General features: G+C 48.5%; 2 protein-coding genes across 13 annotated transcripts in view; one reads left to right on the top strand and one right to left on the bottom strand.

Annotated features, from left to right (window-relative positions):
- On the bottom strand, nucleotides 912-17,595 carry ANKS3 (ankyrin repeat and sterile alpha motif domain containing 3). 5 transcript variants are annotated; one of them, XM_021411318.1, is made up of 18 exons: nucleotides 17,511-17,595; nucleotides 14,314-14,423; nucleotides 13,991-14,166; nucleotides 13,450-13,648; nucleotides 13,115-13,236; nucleotides 12,573-12,654; nucleotides 11,754-11,889; nucleotides 11,295-11,453; nucleotides 9,829-9,954; nucleotides 8,508-8,623; nucleotides 7,503-7,670; nucleotides 6,870-6,994; nucleotides 6,479-6,620; nucleotides 5,717-5,889; nucleotides 4,465-4,550; nucleotides 3,514-3,597; nucleotides 2,944-3,038; nucleotides 912-2,750 (listed from the first exon to the last, which is right to left on the bottom strand). In XM_021411318.1, exons 3-17 carry the CDS (start codon nucleotides 14,158-14,160, stop codon nucleotides 2,956-2,958), a joined length of 1,971 nt encoding a protein of 656 aa, XP_021266993.1. In that variant the 5' UTR covers nucleotides 14,161-14,166; nucleotides 14,314-14,423; nucleotides 17,511-17,595; the 3' UTR covers nucleotides 912-2,750; nucleotides 2,944-2,955. The 5 variants fall into 5 exon arrangements, 4 of the variants coding, with proteins under 4 accessions (XP_021266993.1, XP_021266994.1, XP_021266995.1 ...); XM_021411319.1 differs by having other exon boundaries at nucleotides 17,421-17,563; XR_002443084.1 differs by lacking the exons at nucleotides 912-2,750; nucleotides 2,944-3,038 and adding an exon at nucleotides 4,644-4,799 and having other exon boundaries at nucleotides 3,543-3,597.
- Nucleotides 17,675-18,103, top strand: part of C13H16orf71 (chromosome 13 C16orf71 homolog) — an 84,531-nt gene continuing 84,102 nt past the window's right edge. For 3 of the 8 annotated variants that reach the window (XM_021411307.1, XM_021411310.1, XM_021411309.1), the window contains exon 1: nucleotides 17,676-17,760. The gene's annotated coding sequence lies outside the window, so the exon portion shown is untranslated. Of the gene's footprint in view, nucleotides 17,761-17,933; nucleotides 18,084-18,103 lie in introns of those variants that run through there. The other 5 variants (XM_021411312.1, XM_021411313.1, XM_021411311.1 and 2 more) reach the window with 3 other exon arrangements.

Genomic DNA, 18,103 nt, shown 5'->3' on the forward strand with positions numbered 1-18,103 from the left:
ACACAAGGAGGGAAGCAGCAAAACAAACCAGCATGGTGATAAATAACCCAAAGAGCTGCCTCCAGCACTGGTTGGTGAGGGAGCTTCTCGTGGCCAGGCGCTGGATTGCTGTCTGGCTTCTTTGCCCTTTGTCACTCCTGCAGCAGTTTGTGCCCGGATGCTCCTATGGGAGCTGATGCCGAGCTGCCTTGGGAGGAGAACAGCAGGGTGTGCCAGGATGGAGGCACTGCAAGAGCCCAGGAATCCAAGAGTGCACTTCTGTTGCTCCATTGCCCCCGTCCACAGCCCCAGGCAGCTTCGTGGTGAAACACAAAGCTTCAGTTCCAATCAGAGGTCTCATTTATGCTGCTCTAATTAAAACTTTCTCTAACAGCTGCCAACGTGTATCCTCCCAGCCCCATTCGTAGCAGGAGATCAGAGCTTGGCTGAGGCTATGGGCACACGGTCACACCGACACAGTTCACCAGAGGCCGGCGCCAGAGCTGGGCACAAGGCAGCACCTCATCTTGAGCAGAAAACCCCAGCACACAGCTCGACAAGGCCTGGACACATCTCTGAGCTCCTGCAGACAGCCCTCCTTGTCACACAGCCAGGACACAGTGCATGTAAGAGCAGCAGCCCCAGCTAGGAAGGAAAAGCTCATGCTCGTTACCTACGCACACTTGATCCACAACTGCCTGACCCTGGCAGTTCTCACCCCATCTTCCCCCGGTGCTGGGAGGGCATCACCTCTGAGATGAGCCAGGCAGGGACTGGGAAACCACTGCTAAAGCAGCCCCAGAACCTGGCAGCATGCAGCCCCTGGGGGAGAGAGCTGGAAGCACTGTGTATTCCTGAAGTAAATGAATCAGGTTACTCCTAGTGCCACAACTCCAGCTCCCTCGTGAGAAGCCCACACAGGAAGCACCACAAACAGGTTTTCGGCTTTTATTGTTTTAGCTGAGTAACAAATGTTACTTAATACGGACAGCTGGACTTTGGGTAGCACCAGAGGCCCTGCTGCTTGCACAGCCGCCCTTCCAGCACTGAATTACTGTCCTTCATGGAACACTACTCTATAAAACCCCTCCCCTGGTGATGCCCTTGGGGCACCTGGGCTCCTGCAGAACCCATTGCGTAGGACTCCCTTCTTCTTTCCCATTATCTGAGCCTCTGGCCTACCCCTACTCTGTAACAGGGAATGAAGGACAAGAGTTAAACATGAGCAGGAAGCAACACAGCCCAGCTGAGCACGCTGCCACGCACCTACAAGCTGCAGCAGTGCAGGTCCTCCTCTGGGGGACTGGGTTCCAGCTTGTCTGAAGAGCTGCAGGCAGCTGATAAAGAGCAACTAGCTCAAAGGATGGAGCTGGGAGGGATTTTTGTACTTTATTTCTTTCTGGCCCTTAATCAGATGTACCAAAAGAGCACGCAGTTTCTTCTTCTCAGAGATGGAGACTTCTCCAGATTCATCAAGGCCAGCAGTCAGACCACAGGTGTCTCTCCCCCAGGACTCAGCAGGACACAGGAACAGGCTCACTGCGCAGTTCTGGAAGCCATTTTACATCCATGGAGCAGGCACCAGTGCCCTTGTGGGCTCAGTGATCTCTGGAGGTCCCTTCCAACTCCTTCAATTCCATGACTCCTTGCCCAGCTCCCAGAGATCAAGCATTGCCCCCTGGGAGGCAGCCCTTCCCCTGCACCTTTTGTTTGCCCTTTGAAAGCACACCACCAACACCAACAGCTGCCAACACCAGAAAGCCTTGGCAGGCCTCTTTTCCAACACTGAAACCTGGAAACTAAGGCAGCAGCTGAGGGCTGAAGCACTGCAGTACAGCTACATTTGGGATGGCATTTCTTCTATCCATCTCAGCAGTTCTCTCTCTCAGTTCTTGTTCTGCCTGCCTTGGCATTCTGCTGCTTGCCAGAGGCAAAGCAGACCAAACAGCCTTGAGTTTTTCCTTCTCTTTCATGTCCTTCCAGGGACACATCTGCTTCGCAACCACTGGTAGTGCTAGGATCTTGGCACCAGCAGACCTGGCACCTGGAGTCTGCTGCTTCTAAATGCTTGCCACAAAGCATTTACCACAAAAAAAAAGTTCTTTGGGAATAAAGAACATGATCAAAATGACCCGAGGGGGGCAAGAATCCGAACTGAATTAAGGCAGGCTAGCTGAAGGGTGCAGTTTTGAAGCACAGATCTGAGACAACAGCAGGGAAGGTGTTCCAGCTAGACTTGGGCTGCTGGAGTTTCTCAGACATTACCAACTCTGCTCACTTTACTCGTCTCACAACAAGCCTGCTCTCCTTATTGCCTCAGACACATTTTCTGTGTCAGCTCCTCAGCAACCACCACTCATGTGTTGGAGGCCTTGGGGAGGATAGGATGTGGAAATGGATAATTAGTTAATGGCTGTGGGTAGCTGTCCGCTTCCTAACACCACGCAGCCCTGAACAGCACAGGCTGCAGGAAGTTTAAGGCAGATAAATCCTTTGGGCTCAGCACTTTTCCTCTTAACCTGAACTTCTGGTACAAACAGCACAGTCCTAGGAACCTAGACAGGAGTCAGGCCCAGAGAGCTGCTGTGTCCTTGTCCTCTGCCATCCCTCGTTCTCCCAGGCATGTTCTGATGGCAGAGACCTTTGTCCACACATCTGCCAGCCGTCGGGACACTCTCCGCAGAGCTGCAGTGCTGCCAGCACAGTCCTTGTGCTCATTCTCCCAGACACGCTCAGATTCCGGGTGGAACAGTCACCCGACGTCAGTATTCCTGCAGGCACCAGGAAAAACAGGACAGTTACCCTTTCAGCAGAGCACAGAGACAATGGATTTTCCAAACGAAAATCCTAGTCAAAGGCTATGACAAGCACAGGGCACAAGCAGCAGACAGCTGTTACTTGCTGCAAGGAACAACCTCCCCTCAATCCCACAGCCCTCTGTGGCTGTCATCAGCTCCTACTCACCATCCTGCTTTGTTATGGCTCTAGCCAGCTCTGCGCACCCTGCCCTGGGGCCTGGAGCCTTTGGAGGTTTTGAGTTACCATCTGCAGAGCCTTTCCTGAAGGCAAACCAAAAGGAAAAAAGTCATTACAAGCAACGAGCCTGCAAGTGGTCAAGAACAAGCCGCAGACTGCACTCAGCTACTGCTATCCTGCCTTCTCCCTTGCAGCATTCAGGGCCCTGAAACAAGAATGTGCCTGATGCTGGGACAAGCTCCTGTCTTCAGGACACAGATTTTCAGAACCCCTGCACAGGCAGCTCCAATTAGTGATCAGCAGGAGACACATGGGTTATGGACAACCTTCTCCCAGACCAGACCTGTCAGCAGAGGATGAGGCAGAGCCCAACATCTGCAGAGAGAATTAAGAGCAAGAAAATGCCAGTGACGGCTTTATAGCTGGGAGACTTCCCTGGATGAGATGGGGTTACCAGGTCCCCTCAGCCCACACCTCTACAAAATAATCAAAACCCTGCCCTGCCACACCTCCCTCCTCCAGCAGTCACTCCATGTGAGCAGTCTGCCCCATCCTTACCCATTTCTCCCACACATCTCTCGAGGACAGCTGACAGCTCAGGCAAGCTCAGAGACTTCAAGGACAGCGGCCATCCTTCCTGTGCTGCAAGAAAGAAACCGCACTGTTGTCAGTATGCATGCTCCCTGCAACAGACAAGGGTTTGGTGCTGCTGTGAAGTGTCTACACCAAAGTTGTTTCAGTTATGTGTTCTGAGTCACAGGTGAAGAGAGATGCAACTGCTTGTGACAAATTGAGGTTTTTTTTCAGGCAGCTCTACTATTTATGATTTTTTTTCTCCCCCCTGAAGTACTGGTTAGATCACAAGGAAAGATACCAGAGATTAACTGCAGTGGACTGAAATCATCATCATCATCTCACTTTTACCACCCAAGCAGTGAAGGACACATCATCTAGGGCAGTATGACTGTTCTCTAGCTCCCTGTGGTAAGGAGTTGCTGGGCCAGCCCTGTCCAGGCACATACAGCAGTTTGCCTCAGTACGTGAGCAGCACAATCCCCCAGACTCAGTCAGGGAGCCAACAACCAGGGGATTCAGACCCTGCTCTAGTGCACAGAGCAGTAACACACCTGAGAGGCTCACATTGCAGAGTAGCAAGGGGAAGCTACAGGCCCAAGAAGCAGGACTCTGAGTACCCATGCTACAGCTCTGCAGTTTTAGCCAGAAACACATGCCAGACCCCAGAGCTTCAGGGAAATTCTGCTGCAGTGAAAGTCTTAGATGCTTTAGATGTTTTCCCCAAGCAAGTGCTTTATGTTTAAGCGTAGCTGCTTAACTGTTCATCTGTTTCCATACTACGTTTAGTGTCTCACTCAGCAATGAAAGACAAGCGTGCAGCCTGTACCAGGGTCTCCCACTGCACGCTCACCCCCTGCACCTGTCTACCCACCCTGTACCCATTTCTTCAGTTTACAAGTTCTTCCATTCCCAGACACAACACTTGGCTCTCACCAGTTCCCAGCTGCCCCTTGGTGTCCAGCACTCTGCCAGCTGCCTGCTCTTGTGTTAGCCGGGAGGACAGCTCTGCTTGACAGGATCTGCCAAACAAGATCAACAAAGTCTGTCAGGAGTGCACAGGGTGCTTTCTGGAACAGCATGCTGGTCTGTGCCCTCCTACATCCTGCAAGTACCTGCTTGGGATGCCGAGGGACCACATCTAACGCCCTGGGTTACAAACTGCTCCTTGTTCCTTCCCAGGAAGAGGAAGACGTGCCCCAGACAAAGCTCAGGGCGCTCTCCACTGTGCCCCATCTCCACAGCAATCTCTGCCCCTGTCCACAGAGGAGCTGCGGGGGGAGAAGAGAAGGAGGGGGCGGAGTGAGCAGAGGAAGCCTAAGCCAGGGGCTGCATCTGGTTTATGAGAATCAAGCCCAATTCAATGTTCCTAATGGGCAAATGAAGCTACCTCAGGGCAGGCATTGGGAGCACGTGTAAAGTTTTGACTGACATCACATCACCAGTTCAAACAGTGCAGCCTCAGCTCCTCAGTGGGAAGAGTGCTCCAGGGACATCACTCTGCTGTCCTTTGGAAACCAAACCCAGTCCCTGGCTGACCACGCTGCCCTGTTGGGCTAAGAACTATAGAAGTAGGACCAATGTCATCTTAATGATGTCAGTCCTATCAGCCAACAGACCAGGGCCCATGACAGACCAGGAGTTCAGCTTGGGTCAGGGAGAAAAGCACCACAAAGGCAGCACAGGATCTAGTAAGAGGGAAGGGAAGATGGAACCCAAAGGCAGTGGGCATGAACAGGGCAGGCTTTTCTGTAAGGCCTCAGAGGTAGGACACTGAAAGCCCTCTGATAACTATTTGGAAGTTAGAAACTCTTTCCTGCATTCATGCAATCACCAAGCTACAACCCGGTAACTAGGTTTCATGCAAGCACAAATAAACCACTTAAGCTTTTGGTTCCAAAGGAGCTGAGTACCTTCACCTTTGAGTTGGTACAGGAGCACTCAGCATCTCTGAAAGGCCAGAACATTCATAATTCATGCACTTAAGGCTTGATAGATATCTATTCACATGGCTGTGACTTCCCACTAGAGGAAGCGGAAGAGGATCTAGAAAGGGTTCAGATTCCTAGTGAGCTCTCCTGCCTCACCCTAGCAATTACTTCTAAGAATGCCAATATGTCTGATCTTTGCATTGCCCAAATCCCCATTTCCTTATTAGCTTCAGTACCATTTTCTTGGAGCAACTTACTTGATCTGGTCCAGCAAGACCCCAGCATCCTTGGTGACGGTCTGAGCCTCTCGGAGCTGGCACTGGACGGCATTCCAGGTCTCATCTCTCTCCATCAGACAGCTTTCTGCCACTGCACGCAGCTTCTGCTCCTGGCATACCTGGCCCTTCATCACCTCCACCTCTTCACACCTCTACAGCAGGGCAGAAAGGAGCAGATGACTAGGCTGCAAGTACTGTACATCACTATCAAACACACCTGCTATGACATCTGTTTTTATTGGAGAGGGTCCCTGTAGGAAGCATGTCAAAACCAATAGAAAAGAAGCTGCCTACTGTTCATACACTACAGATTCTGTCTGTACAAAGACCAACACAAAGTTACAATTCCCCCTTGCTTTCTCTTTCCAAAGACATTTAGTTGATCCAATTTTCTATGTCAATAGAAGCCTGTCTGCTAATGGCTGCCCAACTTCACATAAAGCAATACTACCAAAAAATAAAAGTATTCAATGCCACTCACCTTCCCACCCCTTTCTCTCCACTTAGTTCTCAAGCAGATGAGAAACAGATGTAAAAACTATACAAGCATGAAACAGCGACAAAAGGAGTGAATAATCCGCTCTTATGCGTGGTTATGTACAGTGGACACAACAGATGTTATGTAGCTCAGTTATATTTGTTCCTTCCCCCCAGTCCATTAGAGGCAGAAGACAGAAATATGTTGCTGAACGCTCACTAGAGCATACCAAGCCATTGAACACCTCACAGCAGGCTTCTTACCTTGTGCAGCTGGATGGCCAGCTCCTGCATCTCAGCCTCCAGTCGATCTGCGTAGGCCAGCTCCAGGGCATCACTGGGCGGCCGAGCATTGCTGTGCCACCGGGCAATAGCCGAAGTCATCTTCCTCTTGGGTCCAAATAGGCTAGTGGGAGAATGGCAAACTCAGGGGGCAAACACTGTGTACCACCTGTGCCCAGGAGGCCCTCTGAAACCTCCTGCTTCCTTCAAGGCACCTCTAACAACAGAAACTTGCTGCAGCTAAGAACTAAGGGATATCACAGTAGTGTGGGAGGCTGCTTAAGTAGAGAAACACTCACCAGCTAAGCTTTCTTGACCACCCTGCATGCATGGTTTCAGGGGGAAAGATAAGAACTACCCTACAGACACTCACGTGATGCCTATTTCCTTCAGATCGCTCTCCGTGAGGGTCAGGAAGATGCGGAGGTCAACATCTTGCTCCTCAAACACCTGCAGGTACTTCAGGCACCCAATTTGCTCAAGGAATGTGGCAAGGTCCTGCAGCACATACAGAAGAATTTATACCACCACAAACAAAAACTTAACTGCTCCCCTTCATTAGCAACATCATCTTCCTCATCTTGCTGTTAAGTCTTCCTGGGTTCGAGCAACAGTCGTGACTTTCCCTCGTTAACTGCCCTTCTCTATAATCACAGAACACAAGAGGGCTGCCTGCACACTGCAGCCATCATATGACATCATAACAAGTGCAGAGAAGACAGATGAATCAGCATTTGCCCTAGGCCCCATCTCAGCCCCAAAGGATCTGCAATACTTCTCCAAGCGACAGTAACACCTAAACAGGCAGTTTTTCACACCAGAAATCACTCTTTCAAAAGCGTTTATACTTGGGCAGTGGTTTGGCATCAAAAACATTTTGGTGTCAGCTTCCCTTTTACCTGAGAAGGCCAGGAAAGCATCTTGGACAACCTCAAAGAAACCCCCCAAGCCTGACACAGTGATGTGAACTGCATTACTTCAGAGATAGCTTTCTGTCCTTCGTTACCTGTGGTCCTGTATAGGCAGGGGGCTCAGGAAAGATGAGGTGCTGACTAGAGGCTCCAGCCTTCCCTGCGCAGTGGGTCCACTGACTATCACTGTTGCTGTAGCGGTTCTTGACCTTAAAGCTTTTGGCTTGTTTCCTACTAGGAGGACTGCCTGCATGGTCAGAATCCTGAAAAAGAAACAACAGGAAACATAAGGTGAAGGACAGTCACACAGAGATGCCAGGATCACTACATCTAACAAGTGCAGGCTCCAAGTGCAAAGCTCTAAATCCAGGTAGTGGTCTACAAACGCAAGCAATAAAGGCTAAAGAAAGACATCACAAGAAAGGGTTGAGTCAAATCATCAAGATGGCAGCTTGTTACAGTATGACCCTCTGTAACGGTGACAGGCTCTTACAATCCCAGCCTATGTAGTAGCATGGCTGCTGCAAAGAGTAGCAGGGAATCCTCCCTGAACCAGCACAATGCACTGAGCTTCCATCGGCAAGAAGCACCACAAGAGACAAAGCATTTATTTCTAACTCTTCTGTACATCAGCCCAGAGCTGACTTTAAAGAAGGTGCTGCGACTTGAACCACAGAACAACTGCCACCACTTCCCCTTTTTATACTTTAGAACTGACATAGTACTGCTGTGCTTCTCTAGATCTTACAGAGCCACCTGATACCTCACCAAGCTAAAGGACTGACACACCTCTAGCAAGAGAGGCCTTTACAGACTGCTAGCCAGACGGCACTCAAGAAGGTGTTCAGAAGCAAGAGAGATTAGAAAAATACTGACCCACCATCAACAACCTACTCTAGAGCAAATGCTCTGACAGCTGGCTACTAGCCAGAGACCAAAGAAGCCAATCCATAATCTTTTAAGTATGAAGCTTGTTTTCTTGTTCCTGTACACTAGCCATCCTCAGCCTAGTACTACAGCCTTCTGTGGAGGTAGCAGGCTGTGGAAGGGTGACAACACAGGCCAAGCCGAAGGCAGACAAAGGAAAATTACACTCTCACCTCATTGCTTTCCAAGGAGCCTTCACTGCTGACCCCCAGGGCTTTGGTCAGGCACTCACTACTGCTGCTGCTGCTCCTGATGGCTGCTAGGTTGTTGGTGAAGAAAACATTATCCTCTGGAAAGGAACGGGGGGGGAAAAAAACCTTGAGGTTGTACTTCGTTACATTCAGGGCTGTTTTTGCCATACAACAACCAGTGAGATCTGCTGGGAGGCATAACAGAAGTTTTGTTCTGGGTTTTCCCTTCTCATGCAATACTCATGATACAAAATGATTCTGAGACAGAAATGTCACAAGTCTGATCTCAAGCATTAAAGTCAGCCGAAGCACCTCAGAGAGCAGGAAGGCCAGGTGTGGGTTTTTCTAAGAGTCTCTTGATGACCAAGTGGAAAAGTGGTTCATTACCATTAAGCCCACACTGCCATTACTGAAATCCAGGAAGGGTCTTTCCTTGAGCACAGAGCCAACGCAGCTCCATGTTATCCTCAACTAATTTAGGAACTGCCCATAAAACCCTTCATTGTGTTGTTCTAGAGGATCAGAAAATGGTTGAGTTTGGAAGGGACCTCCTGAGGCTGCGCTGTCCAAAGTCACCCCAAAGCTGATCACCTAGAACCATGTACAGGAGCATATCCAAGGACAGAGTCTCCATAACTTCTCTGGGCACCCTGCTCCAGCCTCAGACACCCACACAGCAAGAAAACATTTTCTTACATTCAGAGGGAAACTCCTTTATTTCACCTTGTGCTTATCACCCCTTGTCCCATCATTGGGCAGGAATGAGAAGTGCCTGGCTTCATCTTTACATCCTCCATTCAGCTATTTGTACATATTGATATCCCCACAGAGAGTTCTCTTCTTTACACCAAACCATCTTGACTCACTTGAGCCTTTCCTTGTGAGGGAGATACTTCCAATCTTGAACACCTTAGTTGTTTTTTGCTGGACTCTGATCCTCTTTCACCAAGGGAAAGTTTTGCTTGCTCCAGACCTTCCCCTGCTCCAGACTCAAGGTTCTGGAATTTCTGAGGGCTTACTACTGAAGACAAAGGTGAAGGCAGCATTCAGAACCTCACTCTTTTTCCTCCCCATCCTCACACTGTGGCATCTCACTCTCTGCTCAGAGTCTCAAACACAAGCAGTTTCTGGCCACTGATACAGTTGTGTGATGCTACAGATTCAGGTCAGAGGTGAAGATCCAGTGACCACCTCTGCCCAGCAGTCTAAGGAGATTGGGAAGCAAACTTGGAAGCCAAGGGGCTGGTCCCACCAGTCAGCTGAGCACTGCAAGTCAGGTTCTTTTTCCAAGATGGTGACTTACCCCTGCTGCTGCTGCTCTCCACATCTTGCTCATTAATTGGAGAGGTAACATCCCGGTTCCGGATATCATCTGCTTCACAGCTGCCATCATCATTGAAGGTAACATAACCTTGAGGCATGACTTGCTCTGTGTGCAAGAAGAGGGGAGAACAGAGTAATGCAAGTTACCACGGAAGTTCCAGCAGAAAGAGCACTCAGGGATTTGAAAATAATCAGAGGTCTGTTGTTTCAACTAGCAGAAGCCATTCTCAAAAAGCATACAAAAATTGGAAAATGCATACTGTTCTGCTCATGAAGAAGCAAAATTACTGCTGACAGGTTTTCGGCAATACCACGCAAAGTATCTGCCAGTAGTCATATACAGAAAGAAGAGGAAGTCACCCAACTAGGGAAGGGGCTCTCTGACTATACAGCACTCCTTCTAAAGAAGCAGTCGAGGTCCAAGAGATGCTCTCCTTTCAGTGGCTGGCCCTTATAGGAGCCCAGGGGGGCTCCACCCCACCCCGGGTCCACCCCTTCTGGTGGCATGTGAAATACACATGCAAACAATTTGCCTGTGCTCCCTAGGCCAGTTACACCCCTTCACCAGGTGCTCCATCACCAGTTCCTCATGATCTAGCAGTTCTCCTACATATACATCTACAGAATTCCCCACATCAAATCAGCTGTACTTTATTTACATGGCAGCACTGATGAAAAGTCAGAGGAAACAGTCTAAAAGCAGAAATGCACCTTAATTATGGAGCAGCTTTCAGCATTTCCTCTCCTCACACCCCCACTACCAAAGTGGAAAAACCACATGCTTAAGAAAGCAAGATGCCAATTATGCCTCACCCCAGCTAAGGATGCCCTGTAAAGCAAACCTCTCTGCATCTGTGTTAACACACCAGTAGCATCCTTTCAAAAACTAACAGTAGCTTCTTTCAAAAGCTATTGCTTTGATACCTACCACACCATGGACAATGACTGTATTTGTGTTAAGAGAATGAACTAAGCTTTGAATACGCTCTTAAACCTCTATTTCATTTTTTTTAAATAATATTTCAAGCATCAAGGAAGACAAAACTGAGAGGTCTGGGAGCAGCAAGTTCACTTTCATTATCAATGATTTCCTGGCTCATGTGACCACTTCCTGTGGTCATCAGCCTGAGAAGGGCTCTTGAGCCTTTGAGCCAACCACAAAAGAGAAGCTGGACTTTTCAAGAGTCAGAGGGAACAGTAATTGAGGTAAGAGCAGTGTTTCCTCTGCAGATAGTGCACCATTCATCAATATCCAGCTCTGACAAGTGCATTCAGCAGGTCTTGTTTTGTTGTTGCATCCTTGTATGAAGGAGTTAACTGTTTTTGTTCCTGTATAAGCCACGCATGAAAAATCCAAATGAAAACAAAGATATTGCTGGCACAGAGATGGCCGTAAAGCACTTCAGAAATCACAAATGACTCAGTTAGGCTTCTAACTATTCTTACCATAGCGAGACTGCTTCTTTCCCCCAATTCCAACGGCTGTTATCTTAGCCAAAGCCTGGGGCCCATCATGGATGCTGGGACCCTTGGTCCTACGAACAGGTCTCTGTCTCTGGGGAGCAGAACATGATTCATCTGAGGAACTCAGCTCTTCGTACTTTCCTGTAGTCCAAACAGAGATTGTTAGCAGCATGGTAATTCACGTACCTACTTGCTACTGATCCTATAAGAGCAACAGAAAGAGAAAACGTTAAAGAGAGGGTGAGAGTTTAACCAGGTCAAAAAGGGGCCAGTAAACCATAACAAAAAAGAGTGTTGGATCTCTGCCTCTTACAATCTCACAAATACTGGAAATTCTTCCAGGATGGAGCAGCTAATTTTAGCCCCGCATACATAATGCCTCACTTATCAAGCACCTATCTTCAGGTTCTATCTTAAGACAAACAAACTAAAACCTGTTACCTGGACCCCTGCAGAAGACCTTGGGTACTGGGGCTGCATGCAGGTCTATCAACCCCACAATCTTGGTATGTCCATACTTCATAGCCAGTGTCCGTGCTGTGGCTCCAGTGTTATCTCTGACATCTGCTTTCACCCCCTATTGGAAAACAGGCATTTGAAATGCTCATAGCAGGTGTGTACTATTTAAAAAGATATTCAAGACAGACAAATTATCTTAGTTTCTCAAGCCCATCAGGAATACAGCCTCACCTCTGATAGCTCAAGCTCCACTAATAAATACCTTCATCGCCTTTCTATTATATGGTCTTAACAACCCCCAAATGCCAAGTAGACCACATATGCAGCTCTTGTGCATTGCTAGTGGGAACTAGCTGGTTTGATCTGAATGCTTTGCATTGCTGCCTCCTTCTGGAAGTAAGCTAAACCAATTAAATGGGATATTAAAAACCTAACTGTTTGACATTAAGACATGCGAATGCCAATAAGATTCAGGGCAGAGACAAGATGCCCACCAGCCCAAGCACACAAGCCTGCAAACACAGCACAGAGATAACTGAACTAGCTGTTTCCTAACTCAGTCATTACTCAGTCACATCAGACAAGCCTTTCTCCTGCTTCTGCAAGGCAAGCACTGTACAACCTGAGTACTAGCCTTCAGAAAACAGATACTTTCAGAATAATTCTGGAAATCTGAGACTTCAGATCAGAGGTGACTGGCAGAGATCAAACATAACACTGAGAGGACTAGTATTAGTCTTGTGCTTCTTCCTCTCTCAGGAAGAGGAACACAGATTTATAGAGACTTGTCCAGACACTCACATGATTGAGAAGGTACTGAACAATTATCTCATGACCAGAAGCAGCTGCTTCCATTAGAGGAGTATATCCATACACAGGCTCCCTAGAGAAGGAAAACACACACAAAGACTAGAATAATCAAAGATAAAACACGCTGCATTCATTGACATACCATAATTGGCTACCCTCAGCCTCTACCTTTATCTGGTCATAAACTGTATGATATGTTGGCTGTTGTACTGCATCCTGGTCTCTCTTAATAAATACAGCAAACGTTATTCTGTACAGCAACAGGCTATTCCTCCAGCAGCACTCCTACCTCTCAGTGACAAAGTCCCAGGACCTAGCAAAGCAAGAACCTCTTGCTGTTCTTAGGCAATTTAATGTGCATAAGTGTACAGGCAGATCTCATTCACAGGAATCCGCTGCACACTTCAAAAATGAGAAACTGAACTTGAGTTCAGAAGGTGTTGTGCATGGTTTCTTTCAGTTTATCCTTTAATTAAGCCAGCAATAACTCAAATTTATCTTGGCAGAAATTAAAGTGATAGATTCCTCCTTACTTGCAGTTGGCGTTCGCCCCATTGTCGAGTAAGAACTTGACCATCTGCTGATGTCCAGCACTGGTACAGTGAAATAAGGCAGTCCAACCATGAATATCTTTCATCTCCAGCTCTGCGCCTTGCTTCAAGAGAACAGAGAATGTTCTTTACTGCATCCCCTCTGCTGGGTCTCTTAGTAACTGCCCCTCTGTGCTGTGATACCAAGAGAGTTTAAATCCCTGTCAGGATGCTGGACTCAACAGAACAAATGACACATTGGTTGCAGCTGAACAAAACCTACTCTGTGCATTTAAATCATGTAGCATGGCTTTACCTCTTTCTTACAGAATACACACCTGGAGAAGGAAGTAAGCAACGCTTTCATTTCCACAGCTTGAGGCTAACATGAGTGGTGTCTGCCCTTCTGGTGTTGGGATGTTCACATTCACTCCTGCCTCCAGCAGCAGGTGCACAATGGTGTCATGGCCAATGTAGGAAGCATACATCAGTGGAGTCCAGCCACCACAGTTTTTCTTATTTAAGTCCACATCTCCGCTAAAAAAAAAAATAAAAAAAATCAGCTGAATTACTGGCCTGGAGCTTGCAGTAGGTGCCTGTAGTCCCTGCTACCACCGCTGTATTGAAAGAAGGCTTAAAAATAAATGTATAATCCAGTGCTGAAGCCTGCATGGGAATTCCTGCCAGCTCTGGAAGCTTCCAAAAAACACTGAGAGTTTTTAAATCAGCAGCCTTGGCCCTCCACAACTCTGTGCCTAAGAACACATGCAGAGTTTCATGGGGTGCCCCTGTTGCAGTGTTAGACAGAGCTGTAGAGCAGAGAAAAACCATAAGTCACCGAGAACAGCTGAGCTGTGCCCTCTCCAACCCCCTCCTTACCGCTGAATGCATTCCTGCACCACTTCATACTGGCCGATGGAAGAGGCTGTGTGCAAGTCCAGGGGAACATCCAGCTCTTCCCGACACAGCATCTGACCGACCCCATGCCACATGGAAAGACTGCGGCTCAGCAGCTCTGACTCGCTGGCTTCGTCACTCAGCTCTGACATTCTGCCCTGAGGAACCAAAGCAAAGCAGAACTTTCAGATGGCTGATCTCTGTCTTCCATAGAATCCTGCATCACCTCTCAGCACTGCAGCTCCAAGGTGCCCCAAGCTTGGGAGGTGAGGTCACCTCAAAGGCACAGAGTTTCAAATTCCTACCTTTACTTCAATTGCCTCCTTATCCTGATGTAGTCTGAAGAATTAAGGCTTGTCAAGGAGTTTTGGTGGCAGTTCTTCCTCACAGCAGTAGACTCTGGAATTTGAATGCACTAAAAAAGAAAAGCCAAAAATGCTAAAAACATCTTTCAAATCACATTTTAAGACTTCAGAAGCACCGGCTTTATCTCCTCCATTTGCGATCAGAATATGCCCAAGGCAGCTTTGGATAGTTACACTAAGAGAAGCCATTAAACTCCTACCTAAGTGCCAATGGCACACTTAGAGATGCAGAAAAGAATGTAATTCCTGGTCTGCATGTTCCAAAATTCACAGAAAGAATTAAGAATTTGTGGGTCAGGAGAAGCACCAAACACACCTGATTAGAAGCACAGGATGCCCCTGTCTAAACTAAGATTTAGTCATTAACAACAACAACCTGCCCACTGCCCTCAGAAGCAGTTAACATCACCTGAACAGGGTGCACACTTCATTATGTCACGAGATTGTAAGTATATTGTTTCTGCTGTTCATTGTTTCAGCACTTCAGCAGCAGCCCAGAGCTGTCTCTGTGAATCCAGGAAACTGAAGAGCTCTGAGCAGCAGTGCACCTGCCTCATCACTATCTGAGTGCATCCACATTCTGCAGACAGTAACTTAATTACAAAGCTAGCACCATTTCAGGACTCTCTGCAACGTTTATTTTCCATCCATAGCCTTGGGGAACAATTGTTTATTAATCATTTTAACTACTCACAGGAGAGTTTTCTTGTTTGGCACTTCATAAAAAGCTCTTGACACAACTGCATTCATCATCTGAGGTCTTCAGCTGTGGTTTCAGGCTACATCTGCATCAACCCAATGAGAAGTGCTTTCTCAGCCCTGCAGTCTCACTGCCTCCTGTGCAGCACTTCTGGGGTTTGCCGGATCCCACCATGTACTATGTAGGGCAGCTAAACTAACCAAGACATTTTTTCTTCCTGATAACTTCTTGCCAGTTTAACTCCTCAGACTGATTCATTTGGGGTCATACAAATGCCACATTTGGCATCAATTAATAACAAAGGAGAGACAGCATAATAAGCTTTTCAGTAGCAGTTGCTCTTCAGATCGCCTCAGCTGTAACATCAGAAAGCAAATAAACTTTTGAGAAGAATCATGAGACTCTCTTGCAAGCACCAGCCCCTTTTCTGACACCATAAACAGTCCTTGAACTCCCACCTCTTCGCTTCCCATCTGATTTTTTCCTCTCACACCTTGCTTCCCTCTCCCCCTCAACCCCTTCTTTAATTTGTTAGGGCCATGGAAGAACCATCCATTCTTCTTAAAGAGGAAGTATTAATAACAAACAAATCCTTTCTCAAGCTATGTGCACGAGCACCTGTTTCACCTAATGACAGCGATTTCCATGTATTACGCTGGCAGTGCATAAGCCTCGTGCAGGAATATACAGGCCTGAAGACAATGGACTGCACATCTTGAACACCTCCAAAACAAAACACAAAGAGGCATAAAGGAACATAAGCGGACTGTAAGCAGAAGTAGGACTGTTTCTCATTGCAACTGCCTAAGACTTCTGGTAGAAGAGAGAAAGGCATGCTCACAACTAGTAAGAAGAGGTAAATTTCATGACAGTTTGTAAATGCACGTTTAGATAAAAGTGAAGCTCGCTGCTTTCTCTTCAGATCGCCTTCTAAACAGGTAAACACAAAACATCAATGATTTTTATGGTTAACATAAAATATCCAGAATCTGCCTCATGTCAGATGCAAGTTACAAACACAACCTTGGCAAGCTGTCAAAGAGCAATCTGACATGACAGAATAGCTATGCTTAATACTCAACTCCAGAAGATTAAAGACTCAAATTAATTCCTACCATCCCCACTCTGTTCTAATTACCTACAGTTTAGAGCTTAAAACAAGCAAAGGTTTCACCCTACACTAACCTGAAGCATGATGTCAGCTGTGCACGTCCCTGAGAGAACGGCTGAATCAAACCCAGAGAACAACAGAAGTGATCAGAGCCCTGAGGACTAAAAAGACTGACTGAGGGTGTCTGATCTAAAGAAGAGAAGTGTGGAGATGTGATAAGAACTCCCAAGCACATAAGTGGTTGCTGCAGAGAGAAAGAGGTCAGATGTAACCCGTTCCTTGTGGCCACGATGGCTAAGTCAAGATGCAATAGGCATAAATGGTAGCACAGAAGATTTGGGCTAAAAAAACCATAGAAATTCCTGCATAGGTAAACACTGAAGTACCAGGATTGGTTACCAGTAAAGATCTGATCATTAGGAATAAGCTAGATGTCACATCCCATTGGCTCCACTAGATAAACACCTCTGCAACATTTACAGACTGTTCTTGAATTATGACAAAGCAATTAACTTGACATTCATTAGAAGCCTTCCTCAGCCCCATGAGCCAGAGTTCTTATTTTTAGTACATCGTTGCCTATCTATCCATCAATTTCAGAACTCCACTGTAGGCAGCCCACACCACACTGCCCTGCCTTCAGGGTGCAGATGAGAAAACCAGAATGCAGGAAGAAAGAAAGAAATTACAAGAACTGCTATGAAAACTGCAGCAAACAGCACCTTAGCACCTCCCTTGGAAGAACAACCCTACAAAGAAACAAGCAACGTTAGAGAAAAGAGGTAGAACAGCAACATCAAAATCTCGGGGGAGGTTCAAGTGGGACATGAGGAAAAGGTTCTCCCCCGTGAGGGCACTTTTAATGGGTTGATTTTTGGGTGGCCTGTGCAGCACCAGGGGTTGGACTCGTTGGTCCTTATGGGGCTCTTCCAACTGGGGATATTCCACGATTGTAAGCGAGAGATGTTTGAGATGGGGCAAAGAGCACCCAGCAAAGCACACGTCCAACAACGCCCATTAAGGCTCCCAGGCACCACCGAGCTGCGCTGAGCCCGCTAAACTCATTCTCCCCCAGTCCCTCCCGCACGCACAGCGAAACGCTCCCGCACGCCCCAGAGCCCCCCGGTCCCGGTCCCGCTCTTCCCCTCGGGCCCCGGGAGGGCAGGCCGGGCCTACACCCGCCGCGGGTCAGCACGGCGGGGCGAAACGCTCTGATCGCACCGCTGCGGGACCCACCGAGGCTCCAGGCGGCGTAGGGGGTGGTCACGCAGACTGCTGCGGGCGGGCGGGCCCTGTGCGGTGACACAACGCGACGCACCCCCTCACCTGCACACCCGGTGGGCTCCGCTCCCGGAAGCGCACGCAGAGAATGCCGGGAAGTACCGCCCCCACCGCGCCTCGGTACTATAAGTCCCAAGAGCCTCCGCGGCGGAGGAGCTAAGCCCGCCCACTGCGGCAGAGGGCCAATAAATGATGCCGCTCGCAAGGGGCGGACCGTCGAGCAGCCAATGGGGTTCGAGCGCCGCGACAAGGCGGGCGCTTCCAGTAGGCGTTACGGTGCCCGGCGGTGGCTGAGGTAGGGGAAAAGCAGCCCGTGGAGGGCGCGGGGCTGTGCTGCCGCCGTGCGTTTTTATAAGCTGCTTCTCTTCATCTCACCCCGCTGTCAGGACGGCGGGCCGGTGCCGAAACGTATGCGGGGCCGCTGTGAGGGCCGCGGGCCGGTACCGAAACGTATGCGGGGCCGCTGTGAGGGCCGCGGGCCGAGCCGCGCTGCTCGCGTTGCCATGGCAACTCAGGCGCCGGCTGAAGTGCGCGTGCGCAACGCTCGTCGCCATCTTGGCGGTTATCTCGCCGCTGAGCGGTGTACGGTCCCACACCGGCCAGCATTCCTTAGAAACGGTACTGGTGTGCGCCCACTG

The sequence above is a fragment of the Numida meleagris genome, chromosome 13 (assembly GCF_002078875.1).
Source record: "Numida meleagris isolate 19003 breed g44 Domestic line chromosome 13, NumMel1.0, whole genome shotgun sequence".
Classification (NCBI taxonomy): domain Eukaryota; kingdom Metazoa; phylum Chordata; class Aves; order Galliformes; family Numididae; genus Numida; species Numida meleagris.